Source organism: Metarhizium acridum (assembly GCF_019434415.1).
Source record: "Metarhizium acridum strain ARSEF 324 chromosome Unknown scaffold_29, whole genome shotgun sequence".
NCBI lineage: Eukaryota > Fungi > Ascomycota > Sordariomycetes > Hypocreales > Clavicipitaceae > Metarhizium > Metarhizium acridum.
The window spans coordinates 1,210,480-1,235,749 of record NW_027094017.1 but is presented as its reverse complement, the minus strand read 5'-3'; the positions used below and the strand labels follow the sequence as shown (position 1 = coordinate 1,235,749).

General features: G+C 41.3%; 4 protein-coding genes across 4 annotated transcripts; 2 read left to right on the top strand and 2 right to left on the bottom strand.

Annotated features, from left to right (window-relative positions):
* Positions 1–15,116: 15,116 nt before the first annotated feature.
* Positions 15,117–17,828, bottom strand: J3458_004444 (uncharacterized protein; the record flags this gene model as incomplete). Its single annotated transcript, XM_066118222.1, has 4 exons — positions 15,117–15,364; positions 15,445–15,933; positions 15,996–17,372; positions 17,452–17,828. The coding sequence occupies 2 exons, from the start codon at positions 17,826–17,828 to the stop codon at positions 16,055–16,057; spliced, it is 1,695 nt and encodes a 564-aa protein (XP_065976822.1). The 3' UTR covers positions 15,117–15,364; positions 15,445–15,933; positions 15,996–16,054.
* Positions 17,829–20,410: 2,582 nt separating this feature from the next.
* On the bottom strand, positions 20,411–21,340 carry J3458_004443 (uncharacterized protein; the record flags this gene model as incomplete). The annotated part of the gene is made up of 1 exon (XM_007815529.2): positions 20,411–21,340. The coding sequence occupies one exon, from the start codon at positions 21,338–21,340 to the stop codon at positions 20,411–20,413; it is 930 nt and encodes a 309-aa protein (XP_007813720.2).
* A 1,461-nt stretch (positions 21,341–22,801) lies between these two features.
* Positions 22,802–23,697, top strand: J3458_004442 (uncharacterized protein; the record flags this gene model as incomplete). The annotated part of the gene is made up of 2 exons (XM_066118221.1): positions 22,802–22,908; positions 22,968–23,697. The coding sequence occupies 2 exons, from the start codon at positions 22,802–22,804 to the stop codon at positions 23,695–23,697; spliced, it is 837 nt and encodes a 278-aa protein (XP_065976821.1).
* Positions 23,698–23,746: 49 nt separating this feature from the next.
* J3458_004441 (uncharacterized protein) lies at positions 23,747–24,919 on the top strand (the record flags this gene model as incomplete). The annotated part of the gene is made up of 1 exon (XM_066118220.1): positions 23,747–24,919. The coding sequence occupies one exon, from the start codon at positions 23,747–23,749 to the stop codon at positions 24,707–24,709; it is 963 nt and encodes a 320-aa protein (XP_065976820.1). The 3' UTR covers positions 24,710–24,919.
* Positions 24,920–25,270: the final 351 nt, after the last annotated feature.

Below are 25,270 nucleotides of genomic sequence, written 5' to 3'. Positions count from 1 at the left end.
CTGGGAGAATCGGGACAATCTTTCTGCCATCAGCGGTGGTCAGGAACACAGGTCCACTGTACTTGTCAAACTCCATCATGATAACACAGGGAGGGTCTTGGACTGGGTCAGCCCCCGGTGCCCAGCCGATATCGTAAACGGTACCGCGAGCGCCGTTGCAGAGACCAACTGGCTGCCAAAGGTTAGATGTCAGCATCAGACGGGCGCCAATGCATATAGGGATCTGCTTCGCAAGGTTGCCCGCCTTGTCATCAGGCGCCGCAGCCGCGCCAAGGCCGACATTCTTAGCCTTGACCTGAATGACTGGCCGGCCGAGGCGGTCGAGGTGGTAGTGGTTATATTCGTTCACCCTATCTTTCGTGGCGTATACTCGCAAGGCGTTGGCGAACCTGGCGACCTCCAGATCATCTAGCTTCGCCTGTACTCGACCGGAAAGGAGTTTCCAGGACTCGACTGACAGTTGGAGGAGCCGCAATTCCTCGAGAGCTGTGCGAAACGCCTTCTGATCGTCGCCCCGTTGCCGTTGGACAACCTTCAAGAAGACTGATTTATCGAAGCGTCTATATGCGTTCCTGCCTTTGATCTCCACTCCCTGCACCTCTTTATCGTAATAGAGCGGCTTCTGTAGCACGGGTGGAAGCTGGAAGAAGTCGCCAACCAGAAGGATGTTAAGACTACCAAAGAACTCCTCATTCCTACTCGGGAACGCCTCGCGCAGGCGGTCATCGATCCAAGAAAGCTGTCGCAGTCCCAGCATGCTCTTCTCATCGATGATCAGGTAGTTGATGTCCTTCAGCTTCTTCTGGAGCTGGGCCATGTCAGTGGGCGAGAGGGGCTTGAAGTCCTTGTTGATTGGAAGGTGTAACAGGGAGTGCAAAGTAGTGCCCGATATCTGATTTCCCGCGACGCCAGTGGGCGCGGCACGCCAAACAGGTGTCCCTCTCCCGGCAGCAGCGGCTTGGAGGTGCGCGGAGAGCAAATTAATGAGGTATGACTTCCCGGTACCACCTCCACCATCCACATGGAGCAGCAACTGAGAGGGTTCCTGATTCAGGAAGTGGTCCATCACGGTATCGTATACTAAGCGCTGATCCCGGTTTAGGGAATCTCGAGCTTCCAAGGGCTGATGATCCACATCAAGGTCAAGGCGGTTTGCCGCCTTGCGTTGCTTCCAGTAGTCGCCCTTGAGAATACCGTCATCAGTATACCGTCCAACGTGAGGGGTCCAATCATAATTGATGTCGATGTCTCGGCGGCCGAGCATGTCGATATCCTCTTCCTCCAGCGGGCGGTCGGGAAGCATGCGGGCGAGTTCATGCCAGTCTTCATCCACAATGGGCTCTTCATGGACCTCAAGCTCAAATTCGTCGTCCTCAGCCCTCAATTCATTTGTATCTGGCTCCCCATAATGATCGTCCGCATGGGTGTCACGGTGCTGCTCTCTGCAAAACCTGTACGCAGCCGCGAAGGAATCGAACCGCTGCCCGCCCACGGTGAGCAACTCCTCTGGAGAGCGATGCGGATGAGCCATCATCAATTTAACACGGCAGAAGTCACCAAACTGGGGAGATGCCTCCACGGACCTGTATCGAGGAAAGTAAGACAGGACTCTCTTCTTCGCGTTGGCAGCGAGTCTCCTCCACGTCTTGAGATTATACGATTGCAGGTACTCGAGGTAAGTTGCATCCTCGTGCTGGTCATTTCTCTCGAGATACCTCCTGTAGCTGCCGACGGTCTCGTTGACATCTTCATCCACGCGATACGAACGTGCATGTTGCTCCAAAGGACGGCAGTCGACAGAGACCACCATCCGCGTGCCTTCCTGCAGAGGAATGTTAAGGAGAAGATGGGAAATCTCCTGCGCCGAGTAATCTCTCTCGGCAATCAGCTTATTCATCAGGCGAGAGGAGAAGGATAATAGCGGCTGAAGGTGTGCCGTGTGCGGCAAAACCTGGTCTGCAAGCTTACAGTAAGGCTCAGTCTTCTTCTCAGATTTGCTGCAATACTTGGCAGCGTACGTAATAACCGCCTGTAGGCTGGTGCAAGGAGATATGTCGATATTGGCTAGCCAGCCTAGTATAATGGCGGGATTGAAGTGATTCATGAGGTTGTCATTCCGCGCCGCCTCGAAGACATAGTACGACTTGCCTTCCTTCCTGATCACTGCGGCCAGCTCCCGCAAGGCACGAGGAAAGTCAAAACGACACTCCCGCTCTGGATTGGCCGCATTGGCCGCCTCGATATCTGCAGCAGCGCCTTCCATATCCCTCGCCAGATCAACGGTTCTCTTCCTTACGCGTAAGCAGTATGTGGTATTGCATCTGTGGCGCTGGCAGCGGTTGACGATTTGTGAGAGACGCAGGAATGTCAGTTCTGTACTCAGTGGATCTACGCTCAGGGGGTTACCCTCACCCTGGGGCATAGTCCTAGTCGGCTCAGGATTAATGGCAGTGATGTGGAATCCCCACGTGCGTGCAAAAACATCACGAGCGGCTTCATCCACCATGTCGACTCTTGGGCAATTCTCCATCCAGTACAGGCCATGGTTGTGCGGACTGCCACGCCCTTGCCATTCATACCGATCCCAGTAATCCGTAATGTTGAACTTCTTGCTTAACACGATATCTCGAAAGAAACAGTATCGGCGGTAGAAATGGAAAGCAGCAATGTGAGGATTCTGACGCAAAAGTTGGCGCGAGAGACCCATCCTCTCGGACTCGGACGCAGCCAGCCATTCATCATATCGGGGCATGTGCTGGTAGAGACTCCGCCAGTGTAAATCTGCCGGGCTGAATGTGATGAATGCACCAGGACATCCAAGGTTGTAGGCATAGGCCTCGAGGTCCTGCCTCTTCCTGTTCCAGAAGGGGCGCGTGCCGCGAATAGGTACCGCATGTCTTGTGATTGAGTTGATTAGCACCTGCGCCTCAGGGTCCTCGCTGTGCTCCAGTGCCTGAACAAGCTGCTCCCGTGTGAGCGGTTCATGACTACCATCGTGTTGCTTCACGAAGAATTTGGACCGTGCACGGGCCTGTGACCGCATCAGAGTATTGAAGGCGACGAAGCGGAAGGTCGGGTGGCGTGCAAAACGCCCGTCATGCCAGCGCATCGCGTGCTCGATGTAGTCCTTGTAGTCGATTGACCGTAGCCGAGGCTCAACAAAGTCGGCTCTCCCGTCAGGAAAGAGGCAGGGAAAAGCTAAGGAGAGTAGGGCATGAGAGCGATTGAACTCATTAATGGGTGTGCGCCGTATATTCGGAAGCTGCAGCTCGTGCTGCACCTGCTCCTGGAAGCTTGTGGAAAGCCTTGGTTCAGCTTCTGGTTCTCCGGCAAGAATAGACCGCAGAGCATCGAGCTCCGTGTCCTTGGCCAAAAGGTCCGGCACCGCAGCCTCGTCCTCCAGGTCCGGTTCTGCCTCCTCATCTTCCTCGGGTCCAACTTCGGCAGCCTCCACCTGGCTCTGGGGGATGTCGTCCAGGACATTGCCATCTTGAGGCAATTGACTCAGCCGCTCTTCGTCGATGACGATGCATCGATAGCCAGGATGATGGCGCCGGAGGTAGTTAAGCCATATGGCAACTGGCTGGCGGCGTACACGGAACTGGCGGGTGAATTGCCGGCTAAGGTTTGCATGGGACGACGTATTGGAAGGACGGAGTAATACAGTGTTCAACTCCCGCGGCAAAAGCGGGAGTTGGTTGTACACCAAGCCAACCTCGCGGAGAAAGTGAACAACATGTCCCCGATATTTGTACTGCTGGCCCCGCACAAGCATAATATTCACGTGGACGTGAACACGGCCTATTAAAGACTCTTCAGTAGGTGTAAGCTGAGGCAATTGAGTCGGTACGGAGCCAAAATCCAACTGGTTGTCCACAGAGAAGAAGTACGGCTCTTCAGGGCCGCGTTTATCATCCTTTCGACAGCAACGCGCACAAATGCCATCAGAATCGATCTTCATCTGGAACCAACGCTCTTGACATCGACCACAAAATTGCATTTGGTCATTGTCCAGCTTTGTCCAGAACTCACGGAGGATTGCTTTATCACGACAGGTCAAGGCGCAAGCGTCCAGGTCCCCATTCCACACCGGATCTTGTGCGTGAAATACGGCCGATTCTTCAGGTGGAATCATCACTGGACTCCGGTACCGTCGTGGCGGCCCCGACGATCGAGTTTGCCTTTGAGATTTTTTTGGCCGCCCTCCTGTACCAGGGGCAGGACCACGGCGAGCACGGCGACGAGGCCCTGACTTTCTGGAAGGCTGCCGCGAGCAATAGCGAAGAGGGCTTTCGTCCAAGGCATTGCTATTATCGTTCCCGTCTTCGTCCCCTAGATCGGAATCAGACTCTACCCCTAGGTGTTCGAGGTACTTCCGTGGTCGAGCAGGTGAAAGCAGCAAGTTGAAATAGTCCTCGACGTCAACATCAGATTCAGAGAACTGTCCCCTGTCATCCGCTTCCTTGGTCATTCCATCCCCATCTGGGAGCTCATTTGCCTGTAGTCGATCTTGACTCCCAGCTACGTTCCGTGGTTAGCTTGAACAAACTGCCGGGACCACAGCACAAGGATACCTTCTCCAGGACCATCAGAACCTTCAAAGACGCCGAGTTGAGAGATTGTGGGAGTTAGTGACACAGCCTCCCCTGCACGGCGTCGTGAACGATGGTCGCGCCGAATAGTGGCCTGCTTGGCCCTGGCGCCGGCCTTGGAGGCATCATCTTGCGAGTCCTTCCCGCCCTTGTGGAACCTAACAGCCAGGTAAGAGTAGTCCACACCAGTCGTGCTGCTTCGGACAGTAGATGGATCAGAATGTGAGGCGACAGGATCGGTCGAGGGCGGCACAGGCGGTGAGGGAGCTAGAGCCCGGAAGAGCCGCGAGCTCGCTTGGGTTGGTGGGATCGGCGTCCCCAGCACTATCTGCGGCTGGCTGCCTGGCTCTCCGAACAAACTCCTAGCTGTATGTTGTTGCCGTAGCTTCTCTGGCGATGTAGGTTGGGTTCCAGATCTCTGGTTAGGAGGCGATAGGCCAGCGTCTCTGTCGGTTCTTTTCGGGGCAGATCTCTCAGCTGAGGTAGGACGGACAGCCAGCTTTCTCAATGCAAGGACGGCACCTTTGGACCTGGCACGCTTGATCAGGTTAGGGAGGCATATATAGTATATCAATGGTGTCAGTTACCTCGGAATTGCGGTGGTCCCGGCATTCCAGACAGGTTGTAGTTGGATTGGCAGATTTCCTCCTGCTAACGAAATTACTTGGTGATTTTGTTCGGTCGCAAGACGGGCAATGGACTGCCAATTCAGATCTAGGACTAATATTACCCCTAGAATCATAATCCATACCCAACCATGCGGTACATCTGTTTCAATAATGGAAGAAAGGCTGCTGGCCAAGCAAACGAACAGATCGCTGGGCAAATTTAGCGATTGTAAACGATTGTAAACGATTGTAAACGATTGTAAACAGAGAAGTAAACAAAGAAGCACCGACAGACGGTGGCTGTCCTTTACCCACTTTTCTAGAGCCACCAACCAATCCAGCCTTCTTTCGCGATTTCCCATACAAAATTTGGACCAATAGAAACTTATTTGTCAAGCCTGCACCAAACCCTCATTATTCGGAAAACTTATGGATTAATGTAGAGTCAGCCTTCGGCTGAATTATTATAACGAATACGTGAGTATATGTGTACTCTCGTAACGCTTAATTCTCATTGGATATTATCCTCGTAAGGGACCTCGCTGGCCCCTTATAACATTCAAAGGGATACATCCCTTTGAATGCGCGCAGGGGCCATTTTTGTAACGACCAAGGATGCTAACCAATTAGAGATATTAAATTAAAAGGTACTTAAGTTACCTCAGAATTTATGTGATAAAAAAAAGTATTCTTAGTTTTATATATGTTAGTTACCGTGGTCCGTCACACAAGAAGCTAACCCTCACAAGAGATGTACTTGTCGAGTATCGCAGAAAAGCGGAGTAGATACATGACAGGCACCTGCGCACATTCAAAGGGATACAAGAAAAGAACAGCTGTGCCTCAGGCTCCCAGCGGGTCATGTGTCTAGTCTGTGTAACCTCCAGGTCCTGTATCGGCGATGCCCCTTGTTGGGCGGTGAGGTTATTGAGCTTTGACCGTGTGACAAGAAGCTAGGCAATGATGACGATGACTATTTGAGGAGGGTACTCTCAACTTTACAAGTCCGTTAATAAGGTGTACTGGTAAGATACCAGAAGGCAGAGGATACACGAGTCGGCAATTGAAGTCATGGCCGATAGACGCCAGGCCGCTATAATCAATGATCCCTCTGTTCCATAGTAAACGGGCGGGCCTTTGATCTAGCACTGGTCTCTACTTTAACCGTCTGCACCAGGTTTTGATCAATTAACGGTCTAGTATTTCATTCATCGAACCAAAGGAGGCCGACATATAGAGGGCCAGCAATCGAGTTGTTCCTACCAAGCTGATAAAACCAGTTGATGGGAAAACCACCGGCCGCGAGGGGTAAGCTTTCTTCGCATGCATTATACAACGTTGTATTCGTGTTCCCGCCCCACCCTGATTTCGGGCCCACACCCTAACCTGCCACGCCCCAGTATACAATTTCATACATATTATTCTAGTAATAAGGGGTTTCTTGAAAAAATATTAATAAAAACTGGTGATACAATTATAATTTAAAAAAACACTATGAATAATTAAGTTATAAATTTATAATATAAATAATAGTATTAAAGTTACTAGAGCCTACCTACCGCTGCCTACGTGAGCACTGAGCAGTGAGCACTGAGCACTGAGAAGTAAACACCTGTTGAGGTTAAAACTCTTAGTATTAGGTATAATATTAAGAGATTATATTTATAGAATACTTGAGAATAAAGTTCTCTCTTATTTCTCTATCTAATCGGTTTATATCCTAGGTCTATTCTTATTATATATTACTTAAATTGATAACTTATTATAGCATATATTAATAAAAGCTATTGTAAAAAACTTTCGTTATTAATTATATAAAGTAGATTATAATTTTTACTAGTAACTTATACTATAAAGTTAAATATAAACGTATAAGTTATTAAGTTATAAAAAATAAAATAAAGAAAATTAAATTAAAAGCTGAATTTTAGAATATAACTTAACAAGTAATATATATTTGAATTTGTATTATAAGTTAATATTAATTCTCTTTTTAAGGACTTTTCCCTAAAATAATACTCGAGTTCTACGTCACAGCCTTGGTTTAAATACTAATTGATTTTTTTAAAAGCGGGCGCGACTATAAAGGTGTATATAAATGTAACGGTAGCTTAGGTTCTAAGGCATAGTAGGTTTATTTCTTAGAAAGTAAGTTAAGTTAAATGCTATAAAGTAGCTTTTAAGTAATATTATAATAAGGCTATTAAGAGTATAACTCTTAATAGTAAAACTATTACTTAAATTAATTAATAGAGATTTAAATTACCTAATTATAGGAATACCTTTTTCTTAAGTACTCGTTTACCTCTTTATTATAATTCTAGATTAAGTAAAGCCTATTTAATCCCTTATATTAAATTAAGTTAATCCCCTTTAATCTATTAAGTTAAATTAAACTAATTCTATTTAATTTTATTATGTAATTTATAATCCTATTAGGCCCTATTCTTATCTATTACTAGTAGCTTATACCTTTAACTAATTACTTTAAGTACCCTTAGTTTATAATATAATACTTCTCTCTTATTAGTCTTATTTTTAAGGCTATTTCGTTTTATTTAATAAGTATTCTCTTTCTTTCTCTCTCTTCTCTTCTTCTTTCTTTATTATTCTTTTTATAATATCTTTTAATTATATTTTAAAATAATAATCTCGCCTTAACTAAAAGATTAATTATAAACGTCTTTTTAAGTTTATATCTGCCTTTAGCTTTATTATATCTTTTTACGATTCGTATTAAAAAAACAATTAAGAGTATATTATTATTAAAGGGAAAGATAAGTGTAATAAATATACTTTACGTGGTTATATTAGCTGTAATTTAAGTAAAACGTTTTTAAATGCTTATAATCGTATTCTTTATAAAAAGGATTATCTTAATAAAGAATATACTTTAACTAAAAAGAATTTAAAGTAAGCGATAGCTTATTTATAAAGAATTTATTATTAGGAGAAATTTTTATAATAAAAGGCTATAAAGATAATTACTTATAGTATAAAGAGTTTAAATAAGTTAAAGGCCTAAGAGCGTTTAAAGTTAAAGTTTAATATACTTAATTAAACACTTAAGTTTTTAGTAGACTTAGGTTTCTTTATTTTTAATAAGTTTTTATTCTTTAATAGAACTATTTAAGTAACGTTAAGTAGTTTATAAGATTCTTAGCTAATTTTTAGGTGTTTTTAAAGTTTAAGTATCCCTTTTATTTAACGAGATAATAATAATTCTTAGTATCTTTTTATACTTAAAGTATTTATTTAACTTTATATTTATTAGTATTTTCCGTTATAATATTTATAGTAATTATAGATTTATTTAATGCTTTCTCTAGTAGTAATATATAAAATATAAGATAAATTCTTATTTTATTTAATAATAATAGTTTATAGTTAATATTTAAGATTTTTCGTTTAATAAGAAATAATTTAATCTTCTTTTAGTTAAGTTTATTATTAGGTTATTTTATTTTAATATTTTTACGAATAAGGTATACTTTATATCTCTTCTCTAGAATTAGCGCTAGTAATCTTTTTTTATTCGTGTAATACTTTATTTAATTTTATAAAAATATTTATTTCTATTATAAGTGTTTTTATATTTCTATTATAGTTATTATATACGCTATAGCTACTAATACATTTACGTTTTATATTATATGTGTCTTAATAATAGAGTTAAATTCGTAATTTACCTTAAATAATAATATCTTTATATTATTAATCTTAAAGCTATTATAAGCCTATTATACTAGTAATAGCTATTTTACCTAATTATTCTATTAGTAGTTAATATAGCTTCGTAAATATTATTTAAGTATTTAATTTAAGATTTTTATTTGCCTATTTAATTATAGGTAAAATACTATTAATAAGCTTTATTTAATCTTTATAGTTTTTATAAGGTATTTTTAAAAGTTTAAGGTAAATAATTTATTACGATTTAATATAAGCTTTATTAGTAATTTATATTATATAATAACTATTTTAAAGAATATATATATTAAGTTCTTAGTATTACTTAATTTCTTATATAAAATATAATAGGCGTATTTTATAAGTTTATTTATAATAACTAAAATGCTATTATAAGCTACTCTTATTATAGGTTCTTTTAACTTTAATAGTTTAATAATAAAGTCTATTATAATAGTTTATTATACTCTTTTAGGTGGTAATATTAGTTATAATTCTTTATATAATACGTATTACATTAATTTTACTTTATTACACGTATTATATTTCTTAATAACTTCTTATATTATTTTTCTACTTTTTAAAAAGTTATATAATCTTTTTAGCCTATTAATTGTTTTCTTTCTACCTTAATATTCGTGTAATAGGTGCTTATATATTTTCTTAATAAGCTATTCTTAAAGTATACTAGAAATATACTACCATTTATTATATAAGAAGGTTTTACCTTTCTTAAATAAATGCGTTTTTATTTTTTAATTATTTAAATAGCTATTATTATTAATATATAATATAATTTAATATATTTATATTTTATTTAACTTAACTTATTATATTATATTAATTTCTTAGGTACCTAGTATAAGGTTTCTATTTTTAATAGCACGTAATAAGAGTATATTACTTACTTATTTAATTTTAAGTTCTCTCTTTAATTAAGCGCGTTTACTCTTTTATTTTTAAATTCTTTATAATATATAATCTTAAAGTTATAATTTATAAGGGTTTTATATTATTTAATCTATTATTTATTTAAATTCTTTATAGTTAAGAATAATATAAGATTCTTATAATTAGTATAAACTTTAATTCAATACTTTACTCTTATAAGATAATATCTTTATTCTTTAAAGCACTTAATAATAGCTATAAGTTCTTTATTATAAATCTTATAATTAAGTTTAGGTTTATAGAGTTTCTTTAAGAAGAATATAACTAGATATAATCTTTCTTAATTATCTTATTATTTAAGCTATTCGCTTAATATAAAGTTTAAGGTATTTATTTTAAGCTTATAAGGTTTATTTTAATTAAGTGCTTTTAATATAAGTTTTAACGTAATTAAATCTTTTATCTTTTAAAATACTATAGCTTTTAGTTTATTTTATTAAAAGCTAACTTCTTTTTTTATTAGGTTTATAAGAGATTATAAAATATCTTTATATTTACTTAAGAACTTATAGTAAAAGTTTATAAATATTATAAATTCTTTAACTTCTTTTAAATTCTTTAATATAAGCTATTTCTTAATAGTTTTAATCTTATTTAAGCTTATTTATATTTTTTTATATATAAGTATATACCTTAAAAAGTGTATAATATTCTAGTAGAATTAATATTTTAAGGCTTTAATTAAGAGTTTATTATCTTATAGAGTTTATAGTACCTTATATATATATTATTTGTGTTTCTTAAGGGTATTTAAATAAATAAGAATATTATTAAGGTATATAACTATAAATACTTTTAGTTATTTTTATAAGATTATATTAATTATTCTTTAAAAGGTTATTAGTATATTAATAAGCTTAAAAGGTATTATTAGATATTTATAGTATTCTTTACTAGTTTAAAATGCTATTATTTACTTATAGCCTTCTTTTATTTATATAAGGTTATAAGCTTCTTTTAAGTTAAGTATAGTAAACTATTTAACTTTTTTAACTTTATCTTTAATTTCTATTATAAGCGGTAATAAGTATTAATTCTTAATTGTAATCTTATTTAAGTATTAATAATTAATGTATAATTATAGTTTTTTATTCTTCTTTAATACTTATAGAATTAAGTATTTTATTAGGGACTTTAATAGTCTTATATATCCCTTTTATAATATATTCTTTAAATACTTTTTAAGCGCCTTATCTTACTTAAGGTTCTAAGAATAAATCTTATTAAACGTTAATTTAATATTAAGCTAAAGTTTAATCTTATAGTCTTAGCGTAAATACTCTAATAGTTTTATTTTTAACTCTCTATTAAATAGCTTATTATACTTTAAGTATTTCTTAGAAATCTCCGTTATCTTAGCTTTTAACTCTTTAGTAATTACATATATTTCTAGAGGCTTATTATAGTTTAAATAAAATACTTTTTATAAGCTACTCTTAGCTTTATAACTATATTCTAGTAAATTCTATTAAAGTTAATTAATTCTTTAATTAACTCATAAATTACTTACTTATAATTAAGGTATTCTTAATATAATATTATATTTTAAAATTACTATAATATTTAATGTAACTTAATGTTTTATACCTTATATATTAATAAAAAGCTACGTTACTTTTATATTAATTACTTTTTAGCTATACTTTACCGCGATTTCTTTTATAATTATAAGTTAATAAGGCTTATCTTTAGGTATTTAAGATAATTATAATTTATTAATAAGATTTAACGAGATAAAATTTTCTTATACTTTACTATTAATTATTACCTAAATCTTTCGTTTTATTATAATTATATTAATTATAAGGTATATTATATTACTAATATTTATAGTATATAAAGACCTATTAGATCTCTATTAAGAAATTAGTTTTAATTGTAATAATAGCTATTATTTCTTAATTTATTAATTCTATTCTTATATTATTCTTTAGCGCGTTATTTTAAGCGCTATTATCAGCGGTTATCTTTTAATATATTATTAAAGCTTTCTTAATAATCGCTTAATCTACTATTTATATTAATTAAACTTAAGTTAAGCGAGTTACTTATAATTATATAATTCCCTTTCTTCTTATATTATAGGGTTATAATTTAAGTAATATATACGTTATTCTTAGTATAATATAATTTTTCGTTTAATATCTTTAAATTAATTTATTATAATTTCGGTTATATTATAAGGGTTATTCTTCTTCTCTTTTATTCTCGTAAAAACTATCTATTACCTTACTTACTATTAAGGTACGTGTAATAATTATTATTATAATAGAAGGTTTAATTAAGAAGTTTATATTTAACTTTAAGTTTATCTTTCTTAATTAAATAATTTTCTTCTTCTTAAATTAATTCTAATAAAGGTTCGCTTTTTAATAAGAGCGTTTAATATTCTTAAAAGTTATTAGGTATTAATTAGATTTTAAATTTTTAATCTTTATTTAAACTAGTATTATTTATTAACGTATAGTTTCCTTTATTACTTATTATACTAAGATTTCGCGTAAGTAAGTCTTTTTAATTTATAGTATAAAGCTTCTTACCTTTAAGAATTAGCTTTTATAGCTTTTTTAGGGCTTTATATTTATTTATAAAGTATTTAGTCTTACTATAATTATAATAAGTCTTTCTCTTTTTCTTATTTATAGCATTAAGTTCTATAGGTTTAACGTAATATTCGTATATAATAAAGGTTTATTATAGTTTATTATTATTAGCTTTATTATACTTAGTATAAAATTGGTAATTCTTATTACCTTTTTCTTAACGTTATTTATATAAACGGTTATTTACCTTAATAACTATTTTAATAAAGTTATTAAATAGCTTAAGATAATCTTCTTAATAAATGTTATTCTTTACTTTTTCTTTAAGTTCTTAATAGAAAACTTTTATTTTAGGTTTAGTATTTTAATTAAGTTTTATTATAATACGTTTAAACTCCCTAGTATAATAAGCTATAAATTTAGTTTACTTAAGTTAAGTAAGTTATTATATAGCTTTCTTATACTTATTAGAATTTTTAAATGTAATAAAAAGTTATTTCTTAAAGGTTTTATAATTAAAGAAGATATAAATAACTTTTACTTTTACTTTAACGCTATACTTAAGATATACGCAGAGCATTGGAAGTAGTATAGTTTTATAGTTTTGTAGTTTTTGTAGTTTCGAATATAAAAAATTATATTAAATCTAATAAAATACTTATAGAATTATAAGTTTTACGAATAACTAGTATAAATCTAAAATTATAAGCTTATAATAAAAAAGTGGGTCCTTATATACTATTATAAGCCTAAAACTTCAAAAACTACATTTTGTAGTTTTTGTAGTGTAGTGTAGTGTAGTAAGTTTTTAGAAAACTATATAATCTAGTTTTTAAGCTTACAAAAAGCTAAAGGGACCCACTTTTTTAAATAAGCTGATTGGCTATAATATTAGCTATTTTATGTATTTATTATTATAATTCAAGTATTTTATTAGATTTATTATTAATTATTTAAGCTTTTTTAAAAAATGAAAATGTAGTTTTCTTATTAATGCTCTGGATATACGTGAAGAGTTAGCTTTTATTATTTTATTACCTTTTTAATTAAAAGGTTATTAATATAAAGAATTTATAACTTAAGCGTCTTATAAATTTTCTTATTAACTTAAAGGTAAGCTTAAGCCTATATAAGAAAGTTTCTTATATCTCTCTTATAACTATTATATAGTTTTAATTTAAGAAATTTTAATATACTATAAGTATTTATAGGGGTTATAAGTATAGTTCTATAAACTATTATAAGTTTCTCTTCTTACTTATTAATCTTTTTATAAAGGTTATTTTATCGTTTAAGAAGCTATTAATTCTACTTCTTTATTTTAATAATCTTATTATAAAGGTACTTTATTATCTTCTTAGGGTTAATAGTCTTTTCGCTTAAAGTAAATATCTTAGAAGTTATTATTACTTAAAGTTTTAAGGTAACTTATTAAATAGAATTAATTAAAATGTAATAATAGCTTAAATTTTAAGGTATAATAGATTTATTTCTTAAAAAGTAAGTTAGGTTAAATACTATAAAGTAGCTTTTAAGTAATATTATAATAAAGCTATTAAGAGTATAACTCTTAATAGTAAAACTATTACTTAAATTAATTAATAGAGATTTAAATTACTTAACTATAAAAATACCTTCTTCTTAAGTACTTGTTTACCTCTTTATTATAATTCTAAATTAAGTAAAGCCTATTTAATCCCTTATATTAGATTAGGTTAATTCCCTTTAATCTATTAAGTTAAATTAAACTAATTCTATTTAATTCTATCACGTGACCTGTAATCCCGTTAGGCCCTATTCTTATCTGTTACTAGCGGCCTATGCCTTCGGCTAACTGCTTTAGGTACCCTTAGTTCGTAACAATAAATATGTCGCACGCAGAGCATTAACTGTAGTGTAGTTTTGTAGTTTTTGTAGTTTCTAATATAATAAATAATATTAAATCTAATAAAATACTTATAAGACTATAAGTTTTACGGATAAATAGTATAAATTTTATACTATAAGCAAATATAAAAAGTGGGTCATTATAAGCTCTTATAAGCCTAGAACTTAAAAAACTATAAAATGTAGTTTTTATAGTATAGTGTAGACTGTGTAGTGTAGTGAGTTTTTAGAAAACTACATAATCTAGTTTTTAAGCTTATAAAAAGCTAAAAGGGCCCACTTTTTATATAAGCTAATTGGTTATAATATTAGCTAATTTATGTATTTATTATTATAATGCAAGTATTTTATTAGATTTATTATTAATTATTTAAGCTTTTTTAAAAAATGAAAATGTAGTTTTCTTGTCAATGCTCTGGTCGCACGGCACAACAGGCCCACTAGCTATATCGGGCAAGAGGCCACGTAATGCGCACGCAATATAGACAACGTGCGCAGTAATCGTGGAGCCGAGCGCCCCCTTTTTAAGGGGCGCACACAATTCTCTCTTTTGTAGCCCAATCAAGGCTTTTTACAACTATTATTGATGTGAATTCTGGATGTGATGCCCGTGACTGTGTGACAGAAAATACACGGTGGGGGTGTGGGCAGCTAGCCACTAGGCTAAATCGAGCCAGCCGGTAGTAGCACGGACAGCACGACCCGTTGTAAATCTCTTACCAGTACGTCTAATCGGAGCTGTATTTTAGTGTGGCTTGGTTGGGGGGAGGTGGTGGGGGCTGTAACTTGGCGGGCCGGCCACACCTTTTTTGCCATATCCTCACATTTACTTCTAGTGATGACGCGTCGGAATCACTTCATGGCTTTATTTACGATATTTTTTCATGACTATTATAACAATAAAAAAACTCATGCACCCGGTATAAGCTACTCCCTTCCTTCTTCCTTTGTGTTTTTGAACGAATTGGGCCCTTTTAATGCTGCTGCCGTTCAAGGCCGTTGAATTTTAAAGCCAAAATTACGATATACGCGTTTATTGAGGCGGGCCCGTTCCGACGTGTAAAACACACTAAAGGGTGTGGGTATCGGCTATCTTCCCGGATTTGGTTAGTAGTCATGCATGCATATCTTGGCACACTAAAATACCGCTCCGATTAGACGGACTGATCTCACATGTCAATGCACCCTAGGAGTTGAGATGGTTTTTTCTCTCTCAACAGACCCGGGCGTTAGCCGTGTTGTCCTACAACGTTGCTAATCCGCCCACGACCTCTGCGAGGAGATTTTCCCCGTCGGAATATTTGGGATGCAAAGCTTGGTGATGTTGGAAGTATTGCAGCAATTCACACGGTGGACAAGGCAGATATTGGGCAGGCTTTTAGCGGCCTTATTCGAGCAAATTCAATAATATTAACAATGGATGAAGATCTCTGTTAACTACACTAAAATCCCCAAGATTGACCCCTTTTATACCCTGGAAGAGCCCCTGAAGACCCCTGCTGAGACCCTCAATCCGTGCATGTGCCCTAAATTGAGCCATAGAAAGGGCAACCAGTAACGTGACCAACAGCCTCCAAATATCACCTTTTCCACCCAACAGGTGATGATCGACACGTTGCCTAAACCAGCATCAACCTCGGCCACTCCTATACCTCACGTATTCTGCCTGACGAATTAGTCCTTGGTGTCGGATAGACGAGATATGGCTATTACTATGTACTGACCCGTATTGAAATGACGACGTTATATATGAGAAGACACCCTCGTCGGAAGGTGTAGGGTTCTATACGGCGAAACCTCCAGAATTCCTCTGTCTTGGCTCTCCAGCCGCCTCAAACGTTCCGTTGGGCAATAGCCGCAATCCTTGTGCAGTGCTTTGTCCCGGAGCTACCCACGTGGCATTGTAGCCCAGAGACTTCATATACGCTACTGTTCGGTTGTTGTATGTGTACTCAAAACTCACTCGGCTCGGGACAAGCTGATCGTGGAGCCTTGGCTGCTTCAGGGCGTCGGGGACCGTCATGTTGCCGTCTAGCAGGTGGATTGTGTTCTGGATATTCGCAGTAATGATGCGACTCCCTCCCGCGGATCCAATGGAGAAATATAGCTTGCCGTCTGCTGTCTCGGCAATGATGGGGGAAATTGACGATAGCGGCCGCTTTCCCGGCCGAGCAAAGTTTGCGGCGCTGGGAACATATCCGAAGGCGTTGCTTTCCCCGGGGGTGCTAAAGTCGTTCATTTCATTGTTCATGATGACGCCGGTTTCAGGGACCATGAGGCTCGATCCGAAGAGTAGGTTGATTGTTGTCGTCATTGACACGGACATGCCCTGGGCGTCTGCAGCGACGACGTGTGATGTTCCGGGTGTTTCCAGAGACTCGAGGCCTTCCGGGTCATAGTGCGGCACGTCAAAAGTCTTTTGGTCGGTTATCTTGGAGCGAACCTCGTCACCCGTCTTGGACGAAATCATGTCCTTGGTGTACTTGTCCAAGCCCGCAACAAAGGATGGATCGCCAAGTTTGGTACGCTGCCCATACGCAAATTTCATCGCCTCATCCATGAGGTGTGTTGACAGATTCGATCGGCTTGGATCTGGGAAGTCGTCATATCCACTCAAGATGTTCAAGGCACTGAGAGCCACGACGCCGCTCGAGGGAGCATTTGTACTGGTGAGTTTGTATCCCCGATACTTTAACTGCACCGGTTCTCGAAGGGCAACGGTATAACTTCTGAGGTCCTCCAAGGTCATGGTTCCGTTGGCTGCCTTTAGAGCCCGAATCGTCGCGTCTGCGATGGCGCCAGTGTAGAAGGCATCGGCGCCTTCGTTCGCAATGGTCTCGAGCGTGTTTGCATATCTCTTTCGTGTCATGGTTTCGCCCAAGCGCACACGACACCCCCTCGGGGCGAAATCCATGGCCCAAGACGGGTCTTCGGTGAGAAATGCGTTTGGAGACGTCGAGTCCATGTACCGGACCAAATCCTCAGTCACGTGGAACCCGAAACGCGCGAGCTTGATCGAAGGTGCCATCACATCAGACCATTTCAGAGCGCCGTATTTCTTGTGGATGTATTCCGTGCCTCTCAACTCGCCAGGCACTCCGCTGGAAGCAATGTTAGACAAACCAAACTCCCGTCCTGCCACGGGGATAGGGTCGTCCAGGGACAACTTGCCTGGCCAACCCGCCGTATATACTTGCGTTGACGTTTCCCTTGTACATGTCTTCAAAGGCCGCCGCCGGAGCAGTTTCACGGAAGTCGACAAACTCGTAGGTGCCGTTTGGTGATCTCAGCAAGAGAAAGCCGCCGCCGCCAATCCCGCTGTGATACATGCTCGTGACGCCCACACAAAACACTGTGCCGACAAGAGCGTCCACTGCATTGCCGCCGTCTTCCAGCAGGCGCGTTCCTATTCTGCTACATATGCTGTTTTCTGATGCGACGGCTCCGAGCTTGGGACCGCCATGACTGCAGCATTGGGTCTGGCCATTGACTACCGGGGCCAGAGCAGCGGCTGTTAGAAGCAGACGCAAGAGGCACTTGACGTGATGCAGAGACATGCCGAGGGTCTAGATGATTTCGCTGACGACTTTGTTCTTTCTTCTTGAAAGCGGCCTCGGAGCATCATCAGGGGTATTGGGACCCACGGTCGAGGAGACATGGAGGATTTGCTTTTTGCCCATCCGTTCCAATGCCTGTACGACCACAATGCATTCTTAACCGGTCCAATACGACGACAGGTCAGCAATCCGCCAGCCGCCCATTGTCAGACTGTACCGACTATTGCTCGCCTACCTGACCTAAATCGCCATCCATATGCCTTGGCTAACCCCAGTACCCAACCTCAACTTGAATTAACCGTCGACGCCTAACTAACCCTAACCTTGACCAGTATTAGGTACTTTTGTCTCTACTGTAACTCCACCGTAGCTCCACTATAAATTACCAGACACCTCAAGACAATCCAGTCATTAGCAATGCATTGATGTGATCAGGTCAGGTCAGGTCAGGTAGGCGAGCAATGGTCGGGTCGTCTACCGTTCAATGTTGACACTTGTTACGACGCGGCCGCAGGCTGCAGTGTACCAGACGTATGTAGGTCGCAGAAGGGCCGGCTGCGTGAGCCACGGAGAGAACACCGCTGACATAGGGCGTGTAAGTGATCAAAGCGTTCACGGTTTGATCCCTCGGACTGACACAGGAATCAAGAGACTCGTGCTTTAACTCAGTTATGACCTTATATTATAGGTTATATTGGTATTATAATTTGCCTTATCGATAGACTCTAGCTCCTCAGTCTTTGACACAATTATTACATTGAATAAAGCCTAGCTTTACCAGTCTCTGGCTCTAATCACTTGGCTACCGTCCACGACCTATCGCCAACGTAACGTCGAATCGCTTAGATCGAACCCGCAGTGTCTCTGCCAGCGTAAACCCTGTTCGGCTTGACCCTTGGCAACCCTAGCCGTCACAACACTCTCATCTTGGACGCGTTCCCACTTCTTGGGGGTCCAACGGCCCGAGGATCAGTCGATTGGTTACCTGGCCCTGGTCCTCGTAGTTCATGACTCGAGCACTTCATTGAATACATATTGAAATCGTGAGATGCTGGCCAGTGGATCAGCTAGTACGTGCACTTGGCGTCCCCTTCAACGGCTCAACTTACTCAGTCGGTCGCTCAGAGAAAACGCGAACGAATCGTGGCTGCCAGGATATTTGCAGAAATAAAGACACCGGGCGGTCCAAGCAAGTGTACCGTGTCATGCCGACACATGCTGCTCCAGCTGTCTGTACCCTTGACCAGACAGAAATAACGACGAGGAATTCACAGCAGCAAGCAATATTGTCGAGACTGGGTGTTGCTAGCAGAGTGACTAGAGAGATATTACAGAGAGCCTCGCTACGAGATAGCTGCTAGTTAGGTCTGTAATTGTGACTATATTAATCTCTGAACCTTTTACTGGGATCATAACAGATGGACAGTACCTCAACTACACATATAAATTTACAGGTTAAACATGTATCTTACGTTTTGCCTGTACAAGTCACTATAAAATCAAATTGACAGCCTTTATTTACCTGCGAGACCAATCATAGACCGTATTATTTTGCTCAATTTATGGGGCTGCAAGCCCCGCGCCAGGCTTCCAACAGTTAAGGAGATACACAGGCTCAGAGTTTCCTTTTCATGTCTGCCTAGGTAGCTATCATCTTGTGACTAGGGTCAAGTATACCTAGGGGTATAATTAAGCTCGAGGCTCTAGAGTCTAGGGATACACTAGTGGGTCCCCAGTGGTCCGTGCGGTAGTTCCCGCTTTTAGGCTCTGACAAATATCTACTGATTGATATGCAACATGAACATTTCATCAATTGTTGTTCTAGACCGCTTATTCCCGAAGCGAAGCGCCACTTGACTTCAAGCGGCCGAATAGGTCGCAGTCGTGCTTACTGAAGAGGTCAACTGGTCCAATTGTAGCCCAAGGGAATACACTGATATCCGCTCTGCACATTGCAGATCCCGGTCACCCGCATGCCCCCGGATACATGTAACAATGCGAGGAGCTCAGGTAGACCATGATACTGCTGAGGGAACATTCTGTACTTGGACCAAAGTACCTTGTTCCGCCAAGATGTTGAGTTAATTAAATTCTAAATTTTTTTTTTTAAAAAAAAAGGGCCAGGTAAGCATGCAAGACATCGAGTACCGCTATATTTTGGCTGTATCTAGGGCAGGGAACCGTAACCAACAACCAGACGCGATATACCAGAGTACACGCATCGCGATGCGTCAGAGACACTTGCCAGAACTAGCAAAAAAGAAAACACCATGTGCTATTTTATCCTCATCGCGGAGGTTCTGCCAAGATGTCGCAGCAAGTGATTGATCAAATTTTTACAAATCTTGGCGTGAGCAAGTCCCAGGACGACCGAGTGACCAAGAGTCTGGGCGGATACCAACCCCCGGTTTCGCACTTACACCGTGGCTATGAGAGGAGAGGAATGCAAGGGCACTTTTATATTTGAAGAAAGTATACGGCAGAGAAACGAGTGGTACGAGACTGAAGGTCTCACAGACGTGTACTACCAAGACATGTATCATCTTCTATTTCTGAGTGGACAGCCATTCTAAGCGACCATCCTAGGCATTTAGAATATATGGAAGAAACCAGGCCGGCCGACCAAGGACGATGCAAATCTGGAGCTTGACCTGAACGGTGACGCTCCAGCTGTGGACTACCGGAGGAGTCGCGGTTGAAGCATTTCCATACGTTGAGCCAGAGACATAGCCAGAGTACCAGGCAGAGGAGCTCGAGCACAAGCCTGAGCCGGATACACCCCCCGACTGACCACCAGATCCATGTCCGGACTCCATACTGCTGCTTCCATCAGTATGACTGTGTCGTGCATTCTCTTCGCTTCCACTGCCGCCTCCATATTCACCCGAGTCGCTCCCGAATCCATCGTCTCCTGAGTCGCTTCCACTGCCATTTGCTGCATCAGTTCCCGTGGGTTTCCCAGATCCACGGCCTTTGCCACTTTTGTTGTTCTTGTCGTTCACGGAAGTAGTACCCGAAATGTCGGGGGGTCCTGAACTGTTGCCGGTTTCATTGCTGGCTCCATTTCCAGATCCATTGTCAGAGCCAAGATTGCCACCACGGTTTTCAGAATCAGAGTCAGAGCCGGTGCCGTTGTCGAAATCATGATTGGATCCTAAGCTGGAACCCGGACCACTGATAGGGGTGTTGCCGGAACTATTTTGGCCGCTTCCAGAACCGTTGCCATTTTGGTCACCATTTCCATCACCACTGTCAAGGCCATTGGATCCTGGAGACACGGGTACTTTGTCCTGACTATTGCCACGGCCATGATACCCCTGGCTTCCTGGGTTCTCAGTTGGCTTGGCGGTACTCATTGCAGGCCAAATACTCGTAGGAACAATGACTATGGATGTCGTCTCGGGAACAGTCTTGGTGATTGTTGAAGAGCAGTCCTCGTCTGGTGAGCCAGCCAAGACAGTAGCGCTCAAAAAGAGCGGCAGGGCTGCCGCAATGCCAGTTCCACAACGCATGGTAGTCTGGTAGGAAACTAAAAGAGAAGGGAAGCTAATAGAGCCACCTAGTGACCTGTGGATAAAGATGAAGAGAATAGTGACTCTGAGTCTCAAAGTTGGACACAGTTTCGTCCTAGTTATGATAGGGACATTCGCGTTACTTTATAATTCAGTCGTTTTGGTTTTTGTTTATTATTTTTTTTTTCAATACAGACAGTAATACTACTGCAAGTATTATGCAGGCATGATACAAGTATTACAGGGTTACTTTATAATATTATCCTTCCTAGAGACCAGGGGTTGTGGCCAGCCTCGCAAGGCCATTTGCAAGTTGATGAATATTGAACTGCCGGGCTAAATTGAACGGAAGCAGAGATATCATCCGCCCACCGTCTCGTACGATCCCCGAGGCAACACACCCTGTCGAGCGTCGGTCTAGACCGTGCGAGCAACTACTTCCCGAGTTCACAACTTCCATTTGGAGAAAAGCATCGGTGTAATTTAGTTTTGATTTGGGCACCACTTATACAATTGGAGAGGAGTGTCCTGAAAGAGGCCCCGAGGTAATGCCACTTGACAAGAAGCACCTCGATATTCGATGTAGCCGGTCTCGCTGTCCAAGCAGGGCAATCACATTAGTCCACAAACCGTCATCGTCTCAATTCAAGATCATTTTTTCCCCGGTAAAGTTTTTCGATCCCTGGCAGTCCATACCTATGGAGCCTTTATCAATATCATGACTCGCGGGCTGCGCGGTGACAAATCCGTCTTGAGCTCTGTACTTGCTGACCAACTTCATCCCGGGAGCTTTCTGAGGTGGTGAAAAATTATGGAGGATTGCATTACTTTGCGAATAGTAGCATCCTTGCTCTTTTGTTGTTGGTGAAGACGCATAAGATAGGGGGTGGATAATGGATGGTGACAACCGTGGATTATTGGCATATCCAAGGTGAGCATTGGTCCGGCGGATTCAGAAAATGAATATTGATTCTGCAACTCCGGTCAAAATTTTCGCGTCTTGTAAAATCACGCACCGACACAACGTACGATGATCTACTCGGCATCATTGGGAGCTGAGGCCATCGGAGTAAACTATGGATACTTGAGTGCGTCGAATTTTTCGCAAGTCAGCACACCACTTATATAAACGGCATAGATTCCCTGTACTGATGGAGACCATTAGAAAGTCAGAGATAATTTTTAATAAGAATTTGTTGAATGTCCTTGGTTTAATTTCGCCGCGGGAGTTCGTGGAATAGCCGTCGATTGGCCTTGGTAACCAAAACACCTCAGGCAGTGACAATGATATCATACTCCCTTTTGGCAGCAGCAGTCCTTGCTGGGAATCATGACACTGGCGGAGCCGGTCCTGTGCCCAACTCGGACTATTGTCCAGATGGCGTATGTACCTTGAAGGCACAACATACACGGGTCCTCACCATAACTCCTGTTCTTGTCTCGACACACTGTCCATATAATATGGACTTGGTGATTGATCATGCCAATACTATCCTTTGTACAATCGCTCCGACGGACATTTCTACAATCATTACAATTACCAATACTGGCAGCCCTACCATGACAAGGTATGTCGTGATTTGTATCGGATGAACGCTGTGCATTCTGGACTAACACGGCATATCAGTCTACAGAATGGCATACCAGCAAAGCCCACCGGGACAGGGAAGCTTCCATCATCAAATACAGTGACTATACAGGGCTTTCGTGGACAAAGCTCGCAAAGTAGTGATATTAGAAATAGCGATAGCAGGCCAACTGCTCCTGGAGCGAGCGGACCTGGCCACGGCAAGACTGGGCATGCTGCCGCCCATACTGACAACCCGAGTGCCAGTAGCAGGCCTGGAAGCTCAAACAGCAAGCCACCTAGTAATTCTGCCTCCAGTACTTGTACCATCCCAGTGTCACCCGGACCGGAAGAATCATCTCCTTCTGGGAACCCTCTTACGTCGAGCTCTGCCTGTTCTTCCTCTATTGCAAATGTCTCTTGCGGCGCTGCCGGTCCCGAGCATACAAGCTCCCAGTCCGCTGCCTCCCTAGGAGAGAGCTCAGCAGTAGAAGGCTCCCAGACGGCAGGTTCCCAGGCAGAAAGCTCCGCAGAATTAAGTTTTCAGCTGGGGGCATTGCCAACAAAAGTCTCACAGACGGGAACCCTTTCGTCGGAAAGGTCGCCGATGGCAACTTCCCGGTCAACGCGCCAGTCAATAAACATACAGACGGAAGCATCAGCGGATACTACTCCGGAAGAGGCCTCCCGGACTGAGACCCCCCCCGTCGATGAGCCCACATACGAAAGCATCACCAACAGGAACCTCGCAGACGGGGACCTCGCGGTCCTCTCAGGCGGTGACCTCTAGCAGTGCGGAAACAAGTCCGTCTTGGTCACTGTTGACCTCTCCTTCATCGATGCCCATGATTACCGTGGCGCTGTCAGCCACGGAGACTGCTAGTACCGAGACCTCTTGGACCTCTTCTGCTTCTGCCAGCTCTACCATCTCTTCCGCCTCTACTACCTGTTCACCAGCTGCACCTGCCAAGGTCTGTGCTACAGGACTTCCTCGCCCCTGCAAAGATTTGATCAATCTGAGCGGCATTAATCTCAACATTCTTCAGGATGCCGCGGGATGCACCTTGGCACTCGGCGCCTTGGTTAGAGACGTTTCTCAATGTTTCGTGCTAAGACCAGTGGACCTGCTTCCTCCATGGAAGAAAGTCGTGAGCTGCCTGCAAGATAAAATCGGAGACATTTGTCTTCCTCGGTTGCCCGATGCTTGTACAGGCCTCGCGGGTCAGAGTGGCGTCAACTTGGCCACCAACGTAGCTGCTTGCACCGGTCAGCTAGGACCATTCGCGGCCGGGAAAACACTCGAGTGCTTAAAGGCGGGCTTTGTCAACGGCCATGATGTCGTTGCCTGCCTGCGCGGCACCACCGGGCTGGGTTTGCCGACCTGCGCACCCGCCGGCCCTGCTTGTGTATCGGCCTTGGCCCCTGATTGCGATCTTCTGGGCGGCCTGGACGGATTCGACATCAGTCTGTCCAGGCTGGAGGGCTGCGCCAAAGCCATTGGCTCATATGCCGGTGGTGTTGCCGAGAAGTGCCTTAACCCGCTCGCAGTCGTGCAGACTACGCTGGGAGGCGGCGTTGTTGCGTGTCTCGGCGACGCGCTCAAAGACGTATGCATCCCGACGCTGCCAGACGCCTGCTTTGACCTCATTACTGTGAGCGACGGTCAGTTGACGACGCAACTGCCCCAGTGTATCGATGCCTTGGGGCCGTTCAAGAGCGGAGCTGTGCTTGATTGCATCACCAGACCGGCCTCGGGCCCGGGGCTTGTGCTTTGCCTCAACAAGGCAATATTCGGGTCTTGATGGTTGTCTGTAAGAGCATCTGTAGATGTTGGCACGATGGGACCGCCGTTGCTTACATCTGCTGCATGTAGACGAGGTCTGGTGTTTACAGACGTGGACGCACTCGTTGACATGCTTTCCGTAGAATAGCTCCTGTTTTAGATTAAGTTTGATTGAATAAAGGCCACAGGAATTCCTTTTATACGCGGGGCTCCTCTATGTAGTATCGGATCCATCATGGAAGAGTTTTCGTGCCACAGATAACCAACTTGTTTGAACCTCCTTATCTGAAGGACATGGAGTCATGGACCCCGTGCCAAAGCCCACCCGAACTAGATGGATCCCGATAATGACACTCCGGCCGTGTTATCGCAGTTGCGTCTGCCTTTCTGCCGCTCGACCAACCGTTGCTACTCGGTTGGCTTGGCGGACGACACGTAGTGCTCATGGAATCACAAACACTCAACCTCGACACACTCGGGCTTGAGACGGTCCAATGAGGGCCATGGTGGCCACGGTGAGCACAGATAACAGCCCAGACTAACAGATCGGTTTGGGGGCGAACGGAATAGCTAGCCACTT